We start from the raw sequence: 22,166 nt of genomic DNA on the forward strand, positions 1-22,166 counted from the left end.
CTCTCCTCATGGGGTGATGCCCTCCTGATGGAGAGCCGCTCCCCTTCCCCCCCACCAGAACCAGCAGGATCCTCCTGCACAGATCTCACCCACCTCCACACAGTTGCTTAGGAGTGTCTTGCCACCTGAAGTTCCTGTGGTTGGTGTTTGCTGTCTGTCTGTCCAGTCAGTGAAGCCCTATGTTCAGATAACTCCCATCCCTGGAGTAATCCAGGGCAGCAACCTGATACCGCGGCTTGGGCCACACTGGAGACCTCTAAATCCGTGGGCTGAAGCCAGTGAGATGAGTGATTGTCAGGAGCCAACCTCCCCACCATTTTCCGCTTTTAAATATCACAGTAATAAAAGGTAAAATCATTAAAGGGCTGCTGCAGCCCACTGTGCCTAATCTGAAATGGGGAGGATGAAGAGCACGTAGCGAGGTTGTTATTAATATCCTGCCTCCTGATGATGGCTTTGTAAACATCATCATCGCAGGCACAGCCTCGCAGTAGCATTCTGGCATGACCTTCTAGACAACTGTCACGCTTTTTGTCATGCTTACCCCCTGCTTGATATTTAACCCATAAAGTGATATGGGGAAGACCTCGCTCCTAAATATCTAACCTTATACACAGGGCTATGAGGTCAAAACTGAGAGAAACTGTGTTAAGCGTCACTTTGCTAAATGCTCTTTAGACCCGATGCTCCTTGTCTGGGCACTGTGCCATGGGCTTCAGCAAGAAGGGGATCAGATGTTTGACGCCAGTGAAAACCCTCGGAGCTGTAAGGGATGACTCATGGGCAAAAGCCCTATGCAGCAGCGAGGCCACGCTTGTACTGAAACCGCGGACTTTGCCGGTGGGGTGAGGTCTTGGTGGGGACGTGAGGGTCACGGCTGCAGAGCGAGGGGCAGTTCCCCTCTGCAAAGCTAAGGAAAGGTGCCAGCTTTCCTGGTGACTTGTACATATTTAACATGGTTATGTAACGTAGACATCAAAATCAGAGCGGAGAAAAGATTTTGCAGCTTAATCAATGTGGATGGAGAAGGTGAGGAGCAGCTTTGGAGCCTGGGTCTGCTGGTGAGCAGGAGACTGGGGGTCACTGCTCCCCATCGGGACCTGGCATTTTCTTGGTGCTGTGAGAAATGGCCTTCTGTACATTCCTCGCTCTTGCTTCACTTCCAGAGGGTGCCCTTTGCTGAAATAAAGACCCTGGGAAAAGTAACGTACCAAAGGACTGAGGGATGGTGATAAGCACAGGAGACAGGTTCCTGCTAGAAGGATGGATGTGGAGACGGTGCATGGTGGGCACCACTCACCAAGCGTGGGGCTGGGAAGCTTTCAGTCCCTGCACAGCCCACTGCCAAGGGGGTCTGGGCAGCCATGGATGGGGCAACCCATCTCTGTAGGAGCTGGTTGGCAGATACTGGGAGTAAGGAGAGGTTTCCCCGGTGTGAGGGATGGGGACTGGTTGCAGAGCTGAGCTGCATGAGGTTGCTTGGGTCATCCCAGCTTGAGGGCATTGTGGGCCTGGAAGAAAATGTCTCACCCACAGCATTCATATGGTCCCTCAGGACCCCTGCGGGGCCAGCAGCAGTGGTGAGGAGGCAGACAGCAGATTGATGAGGGCATTGCTGGCACCTTGCAGCCGATCACATCGTTGCTGCCCCAGTACAGGTTTGGCTCTCCTGGGTCATGCCTTGGTGCCTTTCTGGCACATCCTCACGTGCCTTCTTTTCCCACACCTTCTTGCCCTCTCCTAGGTCATCCTCCCCTAAAATGACGCAGCAGATGCGGGACCTGCAACTGGCGCAGGCCAGGAAGCCACCGGGCCCTTCCTCACCCAACGCGGCCAAGAGGCTCTACCGAAACCTGTCAGGCAAATTCCGCGTCAACTACACGTCCTTCGACGAGGGCAGCCTGGCAGGACGGGGCGAGAAGGAGAAGCTCCGCAAGTCCTACCTGGTCAGTAGGACCTGCTGGCTCCATCCAGCACTTCCATGGCCGGGAAGATGGGGATGGAGGGTCCATGCATGGGCAATGCTATCACCTGGATGGAAGCCCAAGAATGCATTAAGTGAAGCTGCCCTGGAGGAGGTTCAGCTGGAGCTGGTCCAGGTGTTTGCTCAGCATCACCCGTTTGCTCATTAGTGTCTGCAAAGAGCTGATGCTCCTGAGTTCCTGGGACCAGGGCAGCCCCTCCCCATTCGGTTTTGTGGGGTGCTGGTGAAGGGCTGGGGTGGAGGAGGGTGCCCTGTGCTCAACTGACCTGCATTTCTCCTCCCACCCAGTTCCAGAGCAATGCTGCCCTCTTCGAGGCTGTGGAGCTGCAGGACCTAGACAGGGTCCAGGAGCTGCTGAAGCAGTACAGCCCTGAGGAGCTGGACCTCAACACCCCCAACAGCGAGGGGCTGCTGCCCCTGGACATCGCCATCATGACCAACAACGCTCCCATCGCCAGGGCCCTGCTGCAAGCAGGAGCAAAGGAGAGCCCGCACTGTGAGTTGGTGTGGGGGAACCATGCCGTGCCCATCACCTGGGTCTCCAGCCTGGTGGAGCGGGCCATCCCAGGCAGTGGGGTCCAGGTGACAAAGTAGTCACTGGGCTCTGGGAAACTGGTGCAGGCTGTAGCTGGGGCTCAAGTGGAGCCATGCGCTCAAGTGGAATGTGGGAGCAGGACACAGAGGGGAAGACGGGGTCTCGGGGTGGGGACTTGGTGTCAGCAGAGCATGGACTTGCCCTAACCACCTTCTCTTCCCTCCTTCTGGCTCCCCTCCTGGGACCCACGGCCATGTCCACCCTCCCTGCAGTCGTGAGCCTGGAGAGCCGCTCGCTGCACCTCTCCACGCTGGTGCGGGAAGCGGAGCAGCGCGTCAACGAGCTGACGGCGCAGGTGGTGAACGAGGCGCCCAACGCCGACTGCTCCGAGAAGGAGAAGCAGCTCAAGGCCTGGGAGTGGCGATACCGGCTTTACAAGCGCATGAAGGCAGGGTTTGAGCATGCCCGTGAGTGCCCGCAGAGGGGCTTGGGGGGGCTTGGGGGGCAGCCCCCACACTTGGGGAAGGAGCAGAGCTGTCTGTGGTCCAGGCATGGGGCTGCACCAGCACCCATCTGAGGATCTTGCACCCTGTAGCCAGGGCTCACTGGGTGAGCAACAACAGGGTGCACGTGTCCCTCGGTGCAGGGGAGGCCCAGGAGGGACACTGAGGGGTTCAGAGTGACCGTCCTGGCTGTAGCGGTCCCTGTGCTCTCTGTTCCCAGGAGTGCCAGATGCCCCCACCAACGTCCACCTCTCTGTGGCCAGCAGCTCCTCGGTGCAGGTGACCTTCTGGGAGCCCCTGAGTGTTAACTCAGCCGTTGTCACCAAGTACAAAGGTAATGATCGGGGTCCCCACAGCAGTGCAGGGGGACATGCAGCCATGGCAAGCACCTCAGGTGTGCCAGGGGGACGTGCTGGAGCGGTCACCCCGTGTGTGCCGTTCCAGGGTGCCAGGGGCATGGGCAGTGCTGCTGAGCCCCTGCCAAGCCACCTTTGTGCCAGGGCTTCATTCTGTGATGCCACGCAGCTGCCACCCAAACAGTCCAAGCCAGACCAAACCAGCCTCCTGCACCTGCAAACCTGCAATGTGCAACCTCCTGCAAAACTCGAGTGCCATTTGTGTGCTCCCCACAAGCAGTGGGGCTTTGCTTTCTTGCCACTCCTTCACCCCTCACCCATTTAAACCAGACTTTTTGGCTTCTGGGAGAATTTCCTCCATTCCCAGCTCCTGACCCATCACCTCAGGGTGCTGGCCCTGGCTGACACAGCTGGGTGAGGAGGACCACAGCTCCCCATGCTGTCCCCCCTGTTGCGGCTCCCCCTCTCCCCTGCCTTCCCTCTGCTGCTGCCCACGGTCCTTCTGCAGCTGCTGGCCCTGGCATGCTGCAGCCAGCCTTGGTAGCCTGTCCCTGCTCCAGGGCCACATGGCAACTTCGGGTCTCTCTCCTTTCAGTGGAGTGGAGCTGCTCCCCAACCTTCTCACCACTGCTGGGGGAAGCCATCATTGACAAGCTGAAGAACCTGCATTTCACCATCCGGGGGCTGGTGTCGGTGAGCTCTTGGGGTGCCCCTCGGGCATCCAGGCTGCGGGGGGACAGCCCAAGGCCAGGGAAAGCTGCTGGCATGGTGCAGCCCATGGGGTTGTTCCCTGCAGCCAGTGTGGGAGGGGATGAGGCATCATCTCGAGCTGGAGGAGTAGGGTTGTGCCATGGGGGTGTTCAGCACAGCCTGTGGGCAGAGCTAAGAGCGTGGGGCCAGGAGAGGCATCTGTCTGTCCCTGCATGGCCATGTCACCCTGGCAATGGGGAAACCCCTTGCACAGGATGCCTGGGGACACTGGAGTGAAAGGCAGAACAGGTCCATTCACTAAGTGCCTGATTTATCCTCTGTCCCCCACCCAGCTCCCGTCTCCAACCATGCTCCTCCTGCCAATAAATCAGTGGCTCATTCCTCTGCCACCTGCAGAGACCAAGCCCCCGCACCAGCCCCATCGCTCACTGGAGAGGGAGGGGACCAGCCCTGTCTCTCCACCTCCAGGAGCTCAGCAAGATCTTGGGCTGGTTGGGGCTGGGGCCCACCACTGTTTTATCTTCCTGAGAACCACAGGGGCCACGCGTCCTGTCAGCTGTCCTTTCCCCAGGGACTGCCATCCTGTCTCTGGCATGCATTGGACTGGCGGGTGGAAGATGGGGCGGGATGGGGGCTGTGACAGGATGGAGCTTGGGTTAGGAACACGGAGAGATGCTGGGGTGGATGGGGTCACCCTTACCAGGGATGTGCAGCACAGAAGCTCCGGGGCAAGCAGGTAGGGACCACCAGCTTGAGGAGCAGGGAAAGCCCTGGATGTGGCTAGAAGGGCTTAGCCCAGGCAGTGGTGTCGGAGCCCTGGAGCCGCTGTCAGGGCAAAAGAGCTGTCCTGGTCCACGGCAGGATGGGGCTCAAGCGAAGCCTGGAGCAGAGCTGCTGCACGGAGCTGGCCCAAGCCCATCAGTCATGCTTTCAGAGCTGCTTCACAGGCTCCTGTCCATCTTCATGAGTGCCTGGAGGCCTTGCAACATCTGGCAGTTTGAGTGGGCTTTAATCAGAGGCCTTTAATCACTGTCACCATGCCACAAGCCCTTGACAGCATTGGGTCAGCTCCTTGTCTCCAGGGGCTGATCCTCGTGCATCCCAGCGGGAAGGCAACATCCCCACCCTCCAGGTTGCGGAAGCCCCATGTCTTTGGGGCTGGAGCATCTCCCAGCAAAGGGCATTCACAATGTCCCCTTTCCTCTGCCTCCCTTCAAAAACACCCACCCATGCTGTGGGGATTCTCTGGTGTCTGATAACAAGAGCTTTGTACAGCTGGGGGACGTCAGAGCCAGTGACCCAGGCTGCGGGCCCCCAGTTTAGTACTCCACATGGTGTACTGGTATACTGGGCTGAGTGGGTGGGGGATCTTCACTCTCAAACCGAGCCAGGAGAGGTGCTGGTGGGCTGAGCATGGCTTTCCTCCTCGCAGGGCACAGCTTACTACGTCCAAGTGTCCGCCTACAACATGAAGGGCTGGGGTCCCCCGCAAGCCTCCGTGCCCCCTTTCGCCATCCCTTCCAGTAAGTACCACGGGAGCCGGCACCTGCTGTGGGATGAATGGGGGGAGGCAGCAGCTCCCTGTGCTGTCTGGGGGTCCCTCTCTGGGGGTCTTCCCTGCTGGGATGGGGTCTGGTAGACCCAGGAGCAGAGGCAGCATCTGGGGTCTTGGGCCGGGCAGAGAGGCTGCCTCCAGCCAACAGGAGCTTTGCTAAATACTCGTTTTTCAACCTGAAATTCTCCTTGCCACCTGATAAAGGCTGAGCCGTTAAAACAGCCACCTGGATCAGCCCATCCTAAGGAGGAATTAGGAGAGAAGATGTTTTGCTTTCTTAGTTAAAAGGAAAGTAATGCAGCCATCTCCTCTGAAAGGAGGAGAACACCCCTGTGTGTTTTAGCAGAGGTTTTTAATTTAGCGCAGGGCAGCTTTTGGGAGGGATCACTCCTTAACCCCTCAATGACATCTGCCCCAAAGCAGCCAAGCTTCTGTAAGACCACCACTGGCACATGCTGAGGGGTGACATGGTGGGACAAGACATCCCAGCTCAGCCCCTGGAGGTGACCCCCCAGGGCTCAGAGCCATCCTGGTCCTGGGTGGCAGTGGGCCTCGAGCCCTCCCTGCACCACCGCGTGTCCCAGCCCAGCCCCAGGGACCCACATTCCAGCATTGAGCTGGGATGGGGGTCACGAGCCCCAGCTCTGGGTTGTCAGCCCTCACCTCCCCACACTGGCACCAGGGCAAGCGGTGGGGAAAAGCCCCGCAGTGTCACTCAAGACACCCCCACCACCACCACCAGGGTGCTGGGGGGAGACAGGCCAGGAGGGCTGAATTGGAAGGAGCAGCCCCAAAGGGTGAAGTTGAGGGCTGAGCGGACTCCGCGGTGGCCACTGCCCCTTGGCACCAGTCCCCAGCTGGCTCTGGCTGTGGCCATGCACAGCGGTCCCGCGGGATCTCTACCCGGGGCTGTGTGAGGAGCAGCCCCACGTGCCTCAGGGAGATGGAGCCTGTCCCGACGGGCAGCAGCAGGGCGGTGGGACACGTCCCTGCCACTGCGCTTGCAGGCAGCGAGGGACCAGGGATGCTGCATGTGAGCAGTGAATGCACCACGAACAGCCTGAGGAGGTGGGCCCAGAGACCCCGCATAGCTCTGGCTGCAGATACGCAGGCACTGTAGGGCACTGGATGGAAAGATGCAAAAATACATTTGCGTGTATATGGAGGCGTAGAGTGAGTCTACGCCTGTGCTGCATTGCCCTGGCTTTACCCTGGCCTGACAGCAGGTGTTGGTCATGTTTGCGACCACTTTAAAGCCCCCTTGCAACCCTGCACAGGTCACGTTCCCTGTGACCAAGATCTAGCGGCATCAACACAAGAGTTCAGCTGAAGCAAATCAGACATGAGTGGGTTTTATTTATTTTTATCTCCATTAATATTTCTCCCTTCAGTAAAGATCCCTCCCTGGCCCAGCAGAATATAATCAGGCACCTCCCTGGGTGTTTTTAAAGCTCCTAAAAATAGTGGTTAGCCCCAGCCAAAGTTAACAGAGCTGAACTTTCCATGGAAAACAGCAGCAGGCAGGACACAGGGTTGTTTAAAGCAATTAATGTAAAGCTGAGGTAGAAGCGCCGCCAGGTCCCCAGTCCCACTCCTCGTCCTGCTGCCATCTCACAACGGGTGGAGATGGCAGAAGAGCTTATTTATGTGTTTGCTGAGGGGAGCCTAGCTCTCAGCACTCACATGGAGAAAGCTGCAGCTCTGGAGAAGACCTGGAGGAAGACACTGGAAAGAATTTTACTTTTTAAGGCCAGTGAAGTGCAGCAGCAACAGACGGGACCTTGTTCTTCCCTTCTACCATGCTGCAGGGTGGCTGGTGGCCATGGGGTGCTGAGCGGAACCAGGGTGCTCCTGGAAAGAGGGGCACAAAACCAGGGATCTCCCAGAGCCCAACCCAGCCAGAGGTGCTCAGCACCCAGGGGTGCTGCCATGCCATGCCATGCCATGTCTGTGGGACACATAATGGGGTGCCAGGAGGTGACCTGCCATGTAAAGGGAGGGGACGGGAAGTCCTGTCTCTCCCAGGCTGACGGGTAGGTGCTGGAGGTGATGCTGGTCTCTCCCTGACAGACTGGCGAGAGTATGATGGCCGGGCTCCTCGGCGGAGGGGACAAGCTGAAGCTCTGGACCATCTGCTGGGCCAGGTGAAGACTGTCCACCAGCACTGCGTTTGCCATGGTGAGTGCACGGCACAGCGCTGCGGGGAGGCTGGGGTGAGGGGTCCAGTCAGCCCCCCAGGGCTGTGGCATGGGCTGGGGGGGTACCAGGAGTAGGTCTGCCCCATGGATGAGCATAGCAGGGAGACAGCTCAGGCAGACCTTGGCAGAGCTTTCCCACCAGGTTGGCAATGCCGCGCCATGGGCTGCTGGTGTGGCCCTTTGTCTCCTGCTGCAGCATCCTCTGCTCTCTGCTCCCCAGAGCCGTGCAAGAACCAGCCCCAGAGCAGGAAGCACTCAGTCTCCAAGAGCCTCAAGCACCTCTTCCACCCCGGCAGCAAGTTTCTCAAGACATTGAAACGGTGAGAGGCTGATGCGCAGGAGTGGTGGAGAGCCCATTTCCCAGCAGGGACATAGGGCTGCCCGTCCTGGTACAGCCAGGAGCTGCATCTCCAAGCCCAGGGCTGGGGTGTGCTCAGAGGTGGGTCCTTGCCTAGAGCAAGCTGGTGATGTCAGTGGAGATGAGCCCCATTGCCCAGAAATCAAATAGTTCTACTTGGTGTTTCCATTTGGACTGGCCAAGCTGCCCCCATACCCAGATACCTGTGCCATCTCCAAGCATCTCCCAACACCCCACCTTCCTCTAGACCCCACCACCCTCTCACCTTCATGATTGGCCTGCAGAGACCCCAGCATGTCTCCTGCACAGGCCTGGCCCCATCACCCTCCATTATGCTGGCAGGGGCATCAGCTGTGGCATTGGCCAGGCTGGTCTTGCTGGCAGTGTTGGGTTCCTCTTCCTGCTCCTGTACTGGCTGTGTATGTCTTCTGCCATGGGCTGTTGGAGAGGAGCTGAGACCCAGGGCAAGACATCTCTTCTGCCCTTGGAAGAGCGACCTTTTGGGAAACGAAGCTGGCAGCCAGGGGTGACACTAGAGTCTGCCTTCCCTCCCATGCAGGGGCCTCTACCTGACAGCCATCTTCTACAAGGATGACAACATTCTGGTGACCCATGAAGACCAGATCCCCGTGGTGGAGATTGATGACGCCTACTCCTGCCTGCTCATGCAGGATTTTCTCTGGTTCACCAAGGTGGGTGGCCCATGGACCCTGCGCTGTGCACTGGGGCATGGCAGCAGTGTGTCTCCTGACACACCTCTGTCTGCCTGGCCACCAGCCTGGGTGCTGCTGAGATGATGGCCACCACGATCTGCAGAGCACCTTCATTGCAGCACCTTTCCCGGTGCTGCCCATGCAGGAAGCAGTAGTCGGGTGCTGCGGGGGTCTCGCCGGGGCTGGCTGGGTCTGACTCGGGCTGGGAGCAGCACCCATTTGCATAAAGGGAGCATGAGCCAGTCCAGCTCCTTGCACCAGATGACACAACATCTGGCAGTTCCTGGGCTTCCCAGCATGACCTCGGCTCTGCTGCTGCCGTTGCACACTCCATGGGACAGAGCGATGCCAAGAGCTGGTTGCAGCCCTGGGAGTGCCGGGCTGAGCCAAGTGGGCATCGTCCACCACGACTGCCCTGGGCTGGCAGCTTCCCTCCACCCTGGGCACTGAGGCTTGGCAGCACAGGTAGCCCACAAGCTTGCTGCTCACCAGGGTTCGACATGGACCGACAAACCACCAGGAAATGGAGTTTCCGTCCCAGTCCTGGAAGCCCAAAGGGTGGGTGATGGGCCAGTACCGTGCTGTGCAGGCTGCGTGCCGTGATGGGTTGGCGCTGCCTCACAGGGACGCCAGCATCTTCTCAACAGTTTAACTGCTTCACCGCAGCATCATGCTGCAGGAGCTCTGCCTCTGTCAGACAGAGCAGGACGTGCAGGGTGCTGCTGTCTGGTCCTCCACTGCCAGTAGTGACAGGTGGGCAGCCTGGATGGTTCTTATCTACTGAGGGAGAAGGCTGTCTTCTCTCTTCTTCTCTTGGGCACTTCCATAGGACAAGATGAAATGGCCTCAAGTTGTGCCAGGGGAGGTTTAGGATGTATATTAGAAAAAATTTCTTCAGCAAAAGGGTTATCAAACGTTGGAACAGGCTGCCCAGGGCAGTGGTGGAGTTGCCATCCCTGGAGGTATTTAAAAGCCAGGCAGACATGGTGCTGAGGGACATGGGTCAGTGGTGGTTTTGGCAGTGTTGCGTTGATGGTTGGACTTGGTGGTCTTAAAGGTCCCTTCCAACCTGGACCATTCTATTATTCTATGATTCTACTCAAACTTAGGAAGGTCTCAGTCCTAGATGAAGACAGAATCTGAGTGGACATGGCATGGTCCTTCCCTCGGTTACAGGCTCTGGAGGCATCTCAGGGTGCCTGTGGCACAGGAAATCGCACCCCTGCTGAGAGGTGATACATGCCCGTGCACATTCCCAACCCAGCTCAAACAGAAAGGGAAACACCCCCAAAACACCTTTGTGTGAACCAGCTGCAGGCAGCAGTGGCCGGGGCTGACAGATGGCCCTTTGGTGTGTTGCAGGTGTCATGCATGTGGGATGAGATCCTGTGGCTGCGGCAATGTGTCACCGTTTCCCAGTCATCTTGCTCCTGCATCCTGCAGACGCGCTTCAAGATGCTGCTGGCCATCTCACAAATGCAGGTGAGGGTGGGCATGGGGGGAGAGCGAGTGCTTTTTGGGGAGCTGAGCTCCCTTGGGAGCAGCACATGGATGTGCCATGCCCAGGAAAACCCCAGGCTCTGCCAGTCCTGCCCCTGCCTTGTCCTCCCTGACAGGACCCCGGTTGTGGGGTAGTAGGGTGTCAGGCTTTGTGGCAATCTCATACAGAGGGGCTGGGGGATGTCAGTGTGTGCTTTTCTGGGCAGGCTGGTTCCCAGCTGGCAGAGGGAAGACCCCCAGCCATCCCCTGACCCGCTGCTTTCTCCTGTCCTCCCCTCTGATCACACAGGGGCTGCTGGGCATCCACGACCTGGGGCAGGTCTTCTTCGAGCCCGTCAAAGACAAACAGGGCAACATCCTCATCGTCACCCTGAAGGAGGTGAAGACCAACCAGACCTTCGAGAGTGTCCGCTGGGTTCCCATCTGCAAGCTGCAGACCAGCCGCAAGTCCGTGTCCTCCCCGGAGGAGCCCACTGCTCTGGACACGCTGCTGATCTCCGTCCAGGTGCTGCGCTGGTGCCACTGGGGCAGGGGATTGCATCACTGGTGTGCGCTGGTGCCATTGGGGCAGGTGCTCCATCAAGGGACCACCAGTGCTCCCTGCTCCTCCTCAGGCTGCAATAGCCATGGCAGAGCTCGGGCTACCGAGTGTTTGGTCCTGGCCAGAGGCAGAGGGGGAGCAGAGCCCAGCCAGCCTGAAAACCCCCTGTTGCTCTGAGGGGAGGCATCAGGCCAGTGCCGGACTCATCCCGGCAGCGTTGGGTTGTACCTGCTCTGCCGCTCCGCTGCTGCCGGCTGGGCTGGCTGCACCGTGGCACCCAACGTGAGGGCAGGAGAAAGCCCTGCTGCGAGGGCTTGCCCGATCCAGCAGTGCCTTTCTCCTCAGGACAAGCTGGCTTACCACCAGCGGAGCAGCCATGCCCTGTCCCCAGGCCTCTACCTGGGCTACTTGAAGCTCTGCAGTGCCGTGGATCAGATCCGAGTGCTGGTGCCCGAGCGGCTCCCCAACATCCTCTGCCATGTCAAGATTCGCTCCAACCCCAACATCTCCAGGTGAGCCTCGCAGGGCAGCTCATCTGGACACGCCATGTTCCTCTGTCTCATCCAGCCTGAGAGCACCCTCATGGCTGCTCTTCTCCGCTCAGGCTTCTGGCTGCAGCGTGATATTCCCTCTCAGTCCCACCGCTTGCCATGCAGCTTGGAGCTGGGGCAAACCCCTCTGCCTCTTCAGCTCCCACATCCCCAGGGATGCTGCGGCATCTCGGGGGGAACAGCCAAGCAAACATAGTTCTCGTAGTGATTGCACATTCAGGTTCAATCTGAGCAGCACGAGTCTGTCTCTGTCCTTCTCCAGGGAGGAGTGGGAATGGCTGCAGAAGATGGCCAGCATGGAGGAGCCTGTTCCTGCGGAGCCAGAGGCTGAGACCTCCCAGAACCACTTGTTTCAGGAGCTCCAGGTGGCCATCAAGGAGCTGATGACCCTGGTCAACATCCCACTGCCAGAGGTACAGGCAGATGCCAAGTTCTGGGGAGGAGGGAGGGGAAGGAGCTGTGCAGCACCATGCTGGTCACCGCAGCAAGCAGGCTACCACAGCCCCTGGTCCCTCTTTGGGTGTCTGAAGTATCAATTAGATTTTAGTTGCGTGCAAATGGTGGACAACCAGCATCTGAAACATCTGCCTGCCCAGGGACAGTGTCCACAGGAGCTGTTTGTCTTAACCTCACATACACCTTTGAAGCAAGGATAGTGAATCTGGGTTTGCATTATTGCCTGCCGTGGGGTTTGGTCCTGGGCTAAGCCCTTGCAGCACAAGACCAGCCCATCTCTGCCCCTCCAAAGCAGGATGGGACCTGGCCAGCCATGGGATGGAGATGCAGCCTTCTGGGCCAGACTGCATGGGGAGAAATCCCTCCTCCACCATGCTGAGTATTCACTGGGAGGGTGTCCATTGGCCCCAGTGCCAGGCACATGCTTCTGGCCGGGCAGCTGTGAGAGCACCTCTTTGGGCAGGGCTGAGGCCATCAGTGGTGGCACTTCTCAGGGACCAGTGACTTTGACCAGACTTCTAGGAGAAATAGGAGAGAAAGGGAGGTGTGCAGATTATGTCAGAAGCAAGGAACTCCTGGCTGTGTGCTGAAACAGCAGTGTCCCACACCTGCAGGTGGTCCTGGAGGACTCCTCTATGGATGAGGACTTGGTGGAGGGCCCACCAGGTGATGTTTGCAGCTGTTACCAGCAGTGTCTTCTTGCAGGCCAAAGATTTCCGTCTGTATAGCCAAGAGGTGCTGGACTTTGGGGGCCAGGTTTCCTTCTTGCTGCTGTTGCCTCCGTCAGACGATGTCTGCACTGCTCCTGGCCAGAACAACCCCTACACACCTCGCTCCGGCTTCCTCACGCTGCCACTGCAGATCTTTGAGCTAGGTGAGAAGGGGGAATGCCAAAAGTCATCTTTGCCGCTCTCCTTGCCATCTGATAGCTTCCAAGAGCCAGAACAGGCAGTGGGGTGGGCTGGAGCTCCTTCACCTTCCTCAGGAGAGGAGGGATGGAAAGGGATGCTGAGGGCTGTCCAGGTAGGGTAGAGGAGAGTGTCGCCTCCTCCCTGTGTTGGGTGAGTGGGGAGGAGCCAATATGTTGGGTGAGTGGGGAGGAGCCAATAGGGTATCCACAGCAAAGGACCTGATATTTTTCACTCCTCCCTCTCTTTTTTTCCTTTCCCAGTCCACTTCTTCACGTATGACCGGGAGTTCATCACCCAGTACTGCCAGGTCTCTGCCCTCCTGGAGCTGGAGTCACTCCTCTCTCAGCAGAGCCTCAGGGAGGCCTTCTCCGACGCCGAGCTCTCCACTGCGAAGCAGAGGCACCAGCAGGTTCAGGACTACATCCAGGTACACGGAGCGGGAACGCACTGGGAGGGAGCCAGGCTCGAAGGTACCCATGGGGCGTAGCCAGGACTGTCATGCCCTGGAGGAGCTACAGGAGCATCTTCACCAGGGCTGTTCACTGGTGTAACCCCCATGGGGTTTCTCTAACGGGGCAGATGGGCAGCAGCAGGCAGGGCTTCATCTAGAAACTTCTTACTGTGATGATTACATTAAAAATCCTGATTAGAGAGCTGAGGACTCCTGCTCTGCAGGTTCCCACCTTGCTGGAAAAGGGCCTGGCAGTGCATTTTGGGATGGAGAGAGCAGCCCACGGTATCTGCTTTCCCAGCACTCCTGCCTGCAGCAGGCAGGTCCTGCTGAACTGGCACTTGCTGGTGGTCAGAGCAGCATCTTTCCATCCCAGAGCACTTTCTTGGGATTTCCTGACTTGAGGATTCCCCTGAAGCTTTCACTTTTTGGGAAAGGTGTGGGGGGAGAGCCTCTGCTTTGCTGTGGGGCTTTTTTGTTGCTGTTGTTTTGCTTCCTAAAGGATCCTTCATTTCCTATTTGGGCAGCAAATGGAGGAGATCTGGCGTGAGATGCGCTGGATTATGGATGCCCTGCAGCATGCCCGGTACAAGCAGCCCTCCTGCGGGGTGTCTCTCAGTGGCTTCCTCAGCGAGGCCGGCGGTGTGATGAAGGAGAAGACCCGATCCACCTCGTCCCACCTCGACTACCTGCCCTCCCCAGCGCCCTCGCCAGAGACCAGCCGTAAGCTCAACTCCGGTAAGGACCCGGTGTTGCAAAACTCCTGCCTGGTGGGCTCAGGGGGCTGCCCATGCTCAGGGGAGCTGGCAGGGCCAGCGTCAGTCTCGGTTGGGGCAGGACCTGCTCTGCCTGTGCCTGGCTGAGTGCAGCATGGGTGTACAGAAAGGGGATAAACGCCTGGGGGCTTCCTTGGACTCCATCTGGTGCAAACCTTCAGCTGGGGTTGCCGACAGCAGGGCTGAGCCCCTCTTTGCTTCTCTTATGCCCCTTGCAGACTCGCATGGACTGTCAGATGAGGAGGGTTCCTCGGAGGTCTTCCTGGCCACCGACAGCGACTACGACTCCAGCAGGGCACAGAGCCCGAAGGAGCTCGACCTGGTGTACTCCTCCTCGGGGCCCGAGTGCTGCAGCAGGAGGGTTGCCCGCACCCTGCGGGACAGTGCCCCGGACGTCCTGCAGACCCACGAGCTCAAGACACCACCACCACCACCACCACCTCCGGAGGAGCCCCGGCCACCCCCCGAGCTCTATGACAGTGACTTCGTGCTGCCCAGCCGGCAGATCGAGCTGCTGCGCATCACGGAGAAGCGGCAGGCGTACTGCGTTCGAACCAGCAGCCTGGACTTCCCCAAACCGCTCTGCCCGGCGGCCAGAAAGTCCTGCCCTGGCTCTGTCGACAGCTCCCCGACTGAGAGCAGGACCGTGGGCCACTGCGGCCAGCTGAGGCTGGGGACTGGCTCAACACCCAGCCCCGAGCGCAGCCGGGGCAGGCAGGGCTCTGAGCCCGTCTTCCGAACGCGCTCGGCCGAGTGGACTCAGGGCTTCCAGGAGCAGGCGGAGCAGGCCGGGTGCTCGTCTGACCGAGGGAAGAAGCCGGGCTCTGTCACCCTGCGGGTCTGCCCGCAGTACGAAACCGGACTCTCCAAAGAGACCAGTGTCAAGGTACCGGAGCCTGCCAAGGGCAGCAGCGCGGCTCTGCCGTGCCCAGACGGAGAGAGCGGGCAGGATGGGATGGCAGGCAGTGGTGTGTGACCCTCGCCTGGCACTGGCCTCTCCATCCTTCACCGTCCCAGGGATGAGGTCCCCTGGCGACCCGCAGCACTCCTGCCCTGCCTCCCTTCGTCCCTGCAGTAGTGATGACACTGCTGGCAGCGCAGGACAGGGCACGTGGCTCTGCAGGAGCAGTAGCCACTGCTGCGGAGGGAGCGAGCCAGGGCCATGGGTAGGGTATTTTTGGGGGACAGGGCAGTGAAGCCGGGGTTCAGCTCTCGTGGTTCAGTGGCTGACAGTAGGTCAGTGGCACCCAGCATGGGCAGGCAGTGAGCAAAGGTGACATTGATGGGTTTCCCTCATCATGTCCTGGTGTTCAAACAGCCACCCCTGCCAAAATCCAGCCATACCCCCCCTGCCACGTCTCTGGCCCTCCCACAGCCTCCTCTCCCCGGGGTCTGTGCTCCCCCACTATGTGCCTTTGGGGAAGGGAGAGCCAGAGCCATTCGTCTCCAGCCTGTGGAGGGGACCAGGCAGAGCTGCCTCCTCACAGCAGGAGCTGGGGGGTGCTGGAGCCACTGTGTGACCCAGTTCCTCTCCACAGGGGCTCTGTGGAGCACCACCGGCTCTGACCACCCTCCTGCAGGATCCCCATGGGGGAGGTCTCCCAGGGCTCGCATCTCGGGCAGGTCCCCCTCCGGCTCTGCCGCCTCCTTTGCTCCCAGCCATGAAGCTGCTTCCCCTGTTGAAGTTTCCCTCCCGACATTCTTGGTGCCCAGAGCAGAGGCTGACGGAGCTGTCCGAGCCCTTGAAATGGCAGAGGAAGGACAGAGCTGACGGGCCGATGGGTTTTATTGCTGGGGAGTTTTGATAGCCGGTTTCTCCCACCCAGCAGGGACTTTAGAAGCGGAGAGGAATCTGACTTGCAGTATTTATTTTCCATTTGAGAAATTACCATAGATTTCTATGCAACTGAAGCGCAGCCCTCGGGTTCCTGGCGGGCTGCCCACGTGGCTTTTGAAGTTGCAAAGCTCTGGACACGCCTGCTTGAAAGCCTTTTTATGATGTTCTTCTCGAAGAAAGCCGAGTTCAAAGGAAAGGCTCCTCGGCTGGCGTAAATCAGCTGAGCCCTGCGATGATTGTTGGGAGCTGGCGGGGTTCACGTGGGCCGAGGGCTCGGACCACCCTGCCAGGGCACTGCTTGCCGTGCTCCGCAAGCTCCCACGGACATGCCAAAGGAAACCGTTGCTCTGCCTGGGCGAGGATGGATGTCCCGCTCTGGGGCCTTTGAAGTCAAGTAGTGGGCTCCCGATGGTTGTTAGCAGCCAGAGCCCAGATGAGCTCATTTTCTCAGCTGTATTTGGGATTCAGAGGCCTCACAGCAGGAGCTGGGGTGTGCTGGAGCCACTGTGTGACCCAGTTCCTCTCCACAGGGGCTGTGGAGGGGACCAGGCAGAGCTGCCTCCTCACAGCAGGAGCTGGGGGGTGCTGGAGCCACTGTGTGACCCAGTTCCTCTCCACAGGGGCTCTGTGGAGCACCACCGGCTCTGACCACCCTCACCTGCTCCAGGTGGGATCCCCATGGGGGGGGTCTCCCAGGGCTCGCATCTCGGGCAGGTCCTGCAGGATCCCCATGGGGGAGGTCTCCCAGGGCTCGCATCTCGGGCAGGTCCCCCTCCGGCTCTGCCGCCTCCTTTGCTCCCAGCCATGAAGCTGCTTCCCCTGTTGAAGTTTCCCTCCCGACATTCTTGGTGCCCAGAGCAGAGGCTGACGGAGCTGTCCGAGCCCTTGAAATGGCAGAGGAAGGACAGAGCTGACGGGCCGATGGGTTTTATTGCTGGGGAGTTTTGATAGCCGGTTTCTCCCACCCAGCAGGGACTTTAGAAGCGGAGAGGAATCTGACTTGCAGTATTTATTTTCCATTTGAGAAATTACCATAGATTTCTATGCAACTGAAGCGCAGCCCTCGGGTTCCTGGCGGGCTGCCCACGTGGCTTTTGAAGTTGCAAAGCTCTGGACACGCCTGCTTGAAAGCCTTTTTATGATGTTCTTCTCGAAGAAAGCCGAGTTCAAAGGAAAGGCTCCTCGGCTGGCGTAAATCAGCTGAGCCCTGCGATGATTGTTGGGAGCTGGCGGGGTTCACGTGGGCCGAGGGCTCGGACCACCCTGCCAGGGCACTGCTTGCCGTGCTCCGCAAGCTCCCACGGACATGCCAAAGGAAACCGTTGCTCTGCCTGGGCGAGGATGGATGTCCCGCTCTGGGGCCTTTGAAGTCAAGTAGTGGGCTCCCGATGGTTGTTAGCAGCCAGAGCCCAGATGAGCTCATTTTCTCAGCTGTATTTGGGATTCAGAGGGCAGTCCCCCAGGGATCGGAGAGGGAGAGTGAGGGTGGCTGTTGGTGGGAGAACCCCAAGCTTGTGAATGAGATGAAATTTAGCAGCACTTCCCAAAGAGGCGTCAGCTCAGCACCGCTGGTTTGGCAGAGCCGCTGTGGTTCCGCTGGTCTGATTGTCTGGATCCTGCTCACCAGAGGGACGTTGTGGAGATCCCTCCATGGTTCCAGGAGCAGGGCTGGGACTGTCCATCTCCAGCCACGTGTAACAGGACGGTGGGACAGCCTGAGTGGAGGGGGTGAGCCGTAGGTGACACGTGCAGGAGTGGAGATGTAAGGTCTCAGAGGGTGCAATGGAGACAAGAAAGCAGTGTGTGAGTTTGGGCACCCCCAAGCTGCTGCCGCTTGTTCACTGGGCAGCACTGGGTTGGCTGTTCCTCCACCCAAATGATCACCGCTGTAGGACATGCTGTGTGCTGCCTCTAGCCCGCGGTTCCTCCCCCTCACCATCCATCTCTCCCACCTTTCTCTTTCCACAGCTGCACATCACCAGCCAGACGTCCGCCGGGGAGGTGGTGAAGCTGGTGGTGCTGGAGATGAACGACGTCTCCCGCGGTGTTCTGGGTGGCTCGGCCGCCTTCTGCTATGGTGAGGAGCAGCTGGAGCACTTTGGACTGGTGTTTGCCTCTGACGAGAGCGAGCAGTGGCTTCCTGATGACTTCTTGCCTCTGTCCCTCCAAACAACCCAGCCTGAGGGACGGTTCTATGTCCGGATCAAGGAGACGTCCCCTCTGGTGCTCCAGTACGGGCCAGCAACCACCGTATGAGAGGAGGAGGGCCGGCCGGGCGGCACGGGGACCTCAGCTTCCAGAGAGCAGACAGCTCGTCTCTGATGCTTCCTTCTTCCACAGACACCCTCTCATCAGGCGTCCGCGGGGTGGAATGGGATCATACTGGGCTGTGTGTTATTTGTTTGTGTTCTTTTTTTTTTTTTTTTTTTTTAACCAAAGAGACATCGAGACTCAGTTTTTCTGACTGCAGAAGAGGAGGGTGGAGTGCGGAGACCTCAGAGCTTGGGAGGAATCTCTGCAGGAATGGAATTTTTGAAAGTAAACATTTTTAAGGGGAAAGAGGGGGAGAGAGAGAGAGGAAAAATATTACAAGAAGAAGCAGCAATACCTTTTTTTTTTTTCTTTCTTCTTTTTCTGAAAAGCCTTGTTTAGGATTCACTGAAGGCAAAGCCACGGAGGATTGCTGGGGAGGGCTGTGGTGTCAATGAGGAGAGGGCACGAGTCGCAAGGACAGCACTGAGTGTTTTCCTGTCTGCCCTCCTCTCACTGTACCTGGAGAAACAATTCTTGCACATAGTTCTTGGAACAAAATGATATTATTATTTTTTTCCTGAAAAAAAAATATTTAATAATAATTGTGCTAGAGGCACTGGAGTTGTGTAAGAGGTGAAGACCCTTTGACTTGTTTTTAAGGCAAAAGGAACCCACTCAGCCAGCCCCACGCACACATAGATGTGCACACAGCTGTGTTGGTACCACCACTAGAGGTTTGCTGTAGGGCATCTACTGCAGCACCCTGCGCACCACCCTGGGATTTCCTTTCCTCCTCAGTTACCATTTTGTTCTGGTGATTGTGCTTGGCCTCTCTTATATGTCCTATAGCATGACATTTTGTTAGCCACTAGGTCTCTTGTTAACAAGGTTATTTTTCTGATCTCCTGTGGTCCATAGTAAAGATGACTGCTGCTGACTGCGTATCACTCTTTTCCTTCTTGCGGCCTCATGCGTAGTGTGTCTTCATCCCCCACGGAATCACAGAATGGTAGGGGTTAGAAGGGACCCCTGAAGATCATCCAGTCCAAGCCCCTCCCAGAGCAGGTCCACCCAGAGCAGGTCCCACAGGAACGTGTCCAGGTGGGGTTTGAATGTCTCCAGAGAAGGAGACACCACTCCCGCTCTGCCACAATAACAGGAAGCAGTTCTTCTTCATGTTTAGATGGAACTTCCTTTGTTCTAGTTTGTGCCCATCACCTCTTGTCCTGTCACTGGGCACCACTGAAAATAGCCTGGCCCCATACTCCTGACACCCACCCTTTATGTATTTATAGGTGTTGATCAGATCCCCCCTCAGTGTTCTTTTCTTGAGACTAAAAAGACCCAAGTCCCTCAGCCTTTTCCTCATCAGAGAGATGTTCTAGTCCCCTCATCACCTTTGTAGCTGTCCCCTCTCCAGCAGTTCCCTGTCCTTCTGGAACTGGGAAGCCCAGAACTGGATGCGTTACTCCAGATGGGCCCTCCCCAGGGCAGAGCAGAGGGGAAGGATGACCTCCCTCCACCTACTGGCCATTCACTTTTTAATATACCCGAGGAGACCATTGGCCTTCTTGGCCACAAGTGCCCATTGCTGGCTCATGGGCATCCTGTTGTCCACCAGGACTCCCAGATCTTTTTCCACAAAGTTGCTCTCCAGCAGGTCACCCCCAACCTATGCTGGTGTAGGGGGTTATTCCTCCTCAGGTGCAGCACCCTACATTTGCCCTTGTTGAACTTCATTACGTTTCTCTCTGCCTAACTCTCCATCCTGTCCAGGTCTCACTGAATGGTGGCACAGCCTTCTGGTGTGTCAGCCATCCCTCTGTTTTGTATCATCAGCAAACTTGCTGAGGCTACATTCCATCCCTTCATCCAGGTCATTGACGAATATATTGAAGACGATTCGACCCACTACTGACCACTAGTTACGGACCTCCAACTGGACTCTCTGCCACTAATCATGACCCAAATTAGCCTTGATTTCAAGGACTGGGCTCCCCTTTCTGAGGAGCCTTTAATGGGATGCTTCCCACTCAGTGGAGGTTTACGTTAACATGCAAATTGCATGTGTGGGAGCAAAATGCAAGTTAGAAATGTTTTTCTGGTCTTCGTTGCTCTGTAAGGCAATAAAATAAGCTATGGCATGTGAAAGCAGTCACCTCCACATGGTGTTGGAAACCCGATGGTTGTAGGGCCCAGGTATCTGCATTTAAACGCATTGATCGGGTCCTGCAGCCTCCACCAAGGGAAGAACACCAGGAGAAGAGTGTGGAAGGCAGTGAGAGCTCACAGCTGGATTGCAGCTGGTGCAAGCACTTTCGAGCAAGCGGCAGCAAGTGAGGTTCGAGGCTGGGGATGCGTGGCAAGGTGAGGCCCATGTCACTGATGCCCCTTTAGCAGCCGCCTCCATCCCCTTCTCTCTGCACAGAGGAGTGTGGGATGGGCAGCAGACCCTGTCCCCAGGTGCCGGGGTGCAGGCAGGGGCTCTGCGGGACGGGGTCTGCTGACCTCCTACTCCTGCGGGGTTTGTGGTTCCTCACCGTGCTGCAGAGCCAGCGGCAGGCTGCGCGGTGCGGGCAGGAATATATCCCAGCGTGAGCCCTTCGCCGCCCCACGTCAAAGCCACTCTGAAGGGGAGTATCGTGTGCCAGCCCCTCAGCTGGTGCAAATCAACGGCACCGCATTGACGTCAGCCCAGACACCGCCATGGGACGTGGAGGCGAGCGGCAAAGGAACATTTAAAAAGGCACTTCTCCCTTCCCCTTCACTCGTCTCCTTCCTCAGGTTAAAACCCAACCTGGTTTCTGAGGTCAAGGAAGAAGCAGGTTGGTGAGAGATTCCCATGGAGTTGTCCTTCTTGGCCATCCAGAGGCACCGATGTCCCAAAGAAACAGGAGCTGCAGGGTGGCTAGGTGGCCCTAGCCAGAGCCAGTTCACATGCATCACCTACTGGTGCTCAGAGCCTGGGACAGAGGAGACAGAAGGCACAACTGGTGGAAAACTATTAAGTGGCTTTCTGGAAATCACAGAGTGAATTCAATACTAGAGGAGGGCGATGTATAGAAAGCTACATCTGTGTTCCTGCTGCTCCTGAGCACGGATCCATACAACTCTTGCTGCCCTTTTATTTGACCCCAGAGAGGAAAAAGGCCTCTTTCTTAAACATTTGTTCTCCCTTCCTAAAATCCCTGCTCCACCAACAGAGATGGAGTCATGACCCAAAGCCAAATGCTGCCTCCTTGACCAGGGTGGACATGGGGCAAGACCTGCTGGGATCCAGTCACCCACATTTCTCAGTGCAGAGCTCCATCCAGCCCATGGGAGGACCTTGCTGGCCATACAGTGCTCTTCTGTAGGAGTTTCTCTGGCTAGGATGTATCTCCTGGCTGCAGGGAACAAAAGCAGTAGGTGGTTTCACAGGAGCTCCTCCCCTTGCCTGGAAGAGGGAAAGAGCAGGGGCCTGGGTAGAAGCAGAGTTGGGTACAGTCAGAGTGGGAAGGGTGCAGTGCATAGTGCATAGCAGTAATGTAGGATGCCCTCCCTACCAGGGACACTGGGATGCATGATGCCCTGATGGAAGCTTCCCTCCTCTCTCAAGCACATCTTCAGCCCCATGAGATGGACTTACAGACACCTCTGCCCTGCCCTGGAAAATGGCGTATGATAAGGTGGGACCACTGTTCATGGCAGGATGGAAGGGCAGAGCGAGGAGGGCCTGGGTGAAGAAGAGTTGTTTCTGGGTCAGGTTCTGCTGCACAACATTTCTTGAAGAATAGCACTTGAAAGGTGGTTGTATCTTCTTACGTTCTTCTCTCTCTGGGCAGTTTCATGGGCACATTGCAATGTTTTCTTCCCAAACTGGTCTTGAAGCCTTCAAATGGTCTCCTGCCATTCCCTATGGCCAAGAAACTGGGTAGGCTTTGTATAGAGCAGTCTCTCAGGCTGTAATCTCAGTGGTAAGGCCTGTGGGAGCCGAT

The 22,166-nt window shown here is 57.6% G+C and overlaps 1 protein-coding gene across 7 annotated transcripts in view; it reads left to right on the forward strand.

Annotated features, from left to right (window-relative positions):
• The window catches only part of LOC106897888 (ankyrin repeat and fibronectin type-III domain-containing protein 1-like), a 269,176-nt gene extending 250,050 nt beyond the window's left edge, over positions 1-19,126 (forward strand). For all 7 annotated transcript variants that reach the window (XM_014958854.1, XM_014958853.1, XM_014958855.1 and 4 more), the window contains 18 exons: positions 1,745-1,946; positions 2,273-2,480; positions 2,792-2,986; positions 3,243-3,356; positions 3,974-4,071; positions 5,522-5,612; positions 7,715-7,822; positions 8,063-8,162; positions 8,760-8,892; positions 10,276-10,395; positions 10,703-10,918; positions 11,300-11,466; positions 11,768-11,918; positions 12,667-12,835; positions 13,133-13,299; positions 13,851-14,061; positions 14,318-14,985; positions 17,905-19,126. In XM_014958854.1, the coding sequence (XP_014814340.1) occupies positions 1,745-1,946; positions 2,273-2,480; positions 2,792-2,986; positions 3,243-3,356; positions 3,974-4,071; positions 5,522-5,612; positions 7,715-7,822; positions 8,063-8,162; positions 8,760-8,892; positions 10,276-10,395; positions 10,703-10,918; positions 11,300-11,466; positions 11,768-11,918; positions 12,667-12,835; positions 13,133-13,299; positions 13,851-14,061; positions 14,318-14,985; positions 17,905-18,192 (3,406 nt within the window). In that variant the 3' untranslated portion in view covers positions 18,193-19,126. The remainder of the gene's footprint in view (positions 1-1,744; positions 1,947-2,272; positions 2,481-2,791; positions 2,987-3,242; positions 3,357-3,973; positions 4,072-5,521; positions 5,613-7,714; positions 7,823-8,062; positions 8,163-8,759; positions 8,893-10,275; positions 10,396-10,702; positions 10,919-11,299; positions 11,467-11,767; positions 11,919-12,666; positions 12,836-13,132; positions 13,300-13,850; positions 14,062-14,317; positions 14,986-17,904) is intronic.
• Positions 19,127-22,166: the final 3,040 nt, after the last annotated feature.

The sequence above is a fragment of the Calidris pugnax genome, unplaced genomic scaffold (assembly GCF_001431845.1).
Source record: "Calidris pugnax isolate Ruff unplaced genomic scaffold, ASM143184v1 scaffold244, whole genome shotgun sequence".
NCBI lineage: Eukaryota > Metazoa > Chordata > Aves > Charadriiformes > Scolopacidae > Calidris > Calidris pugnax.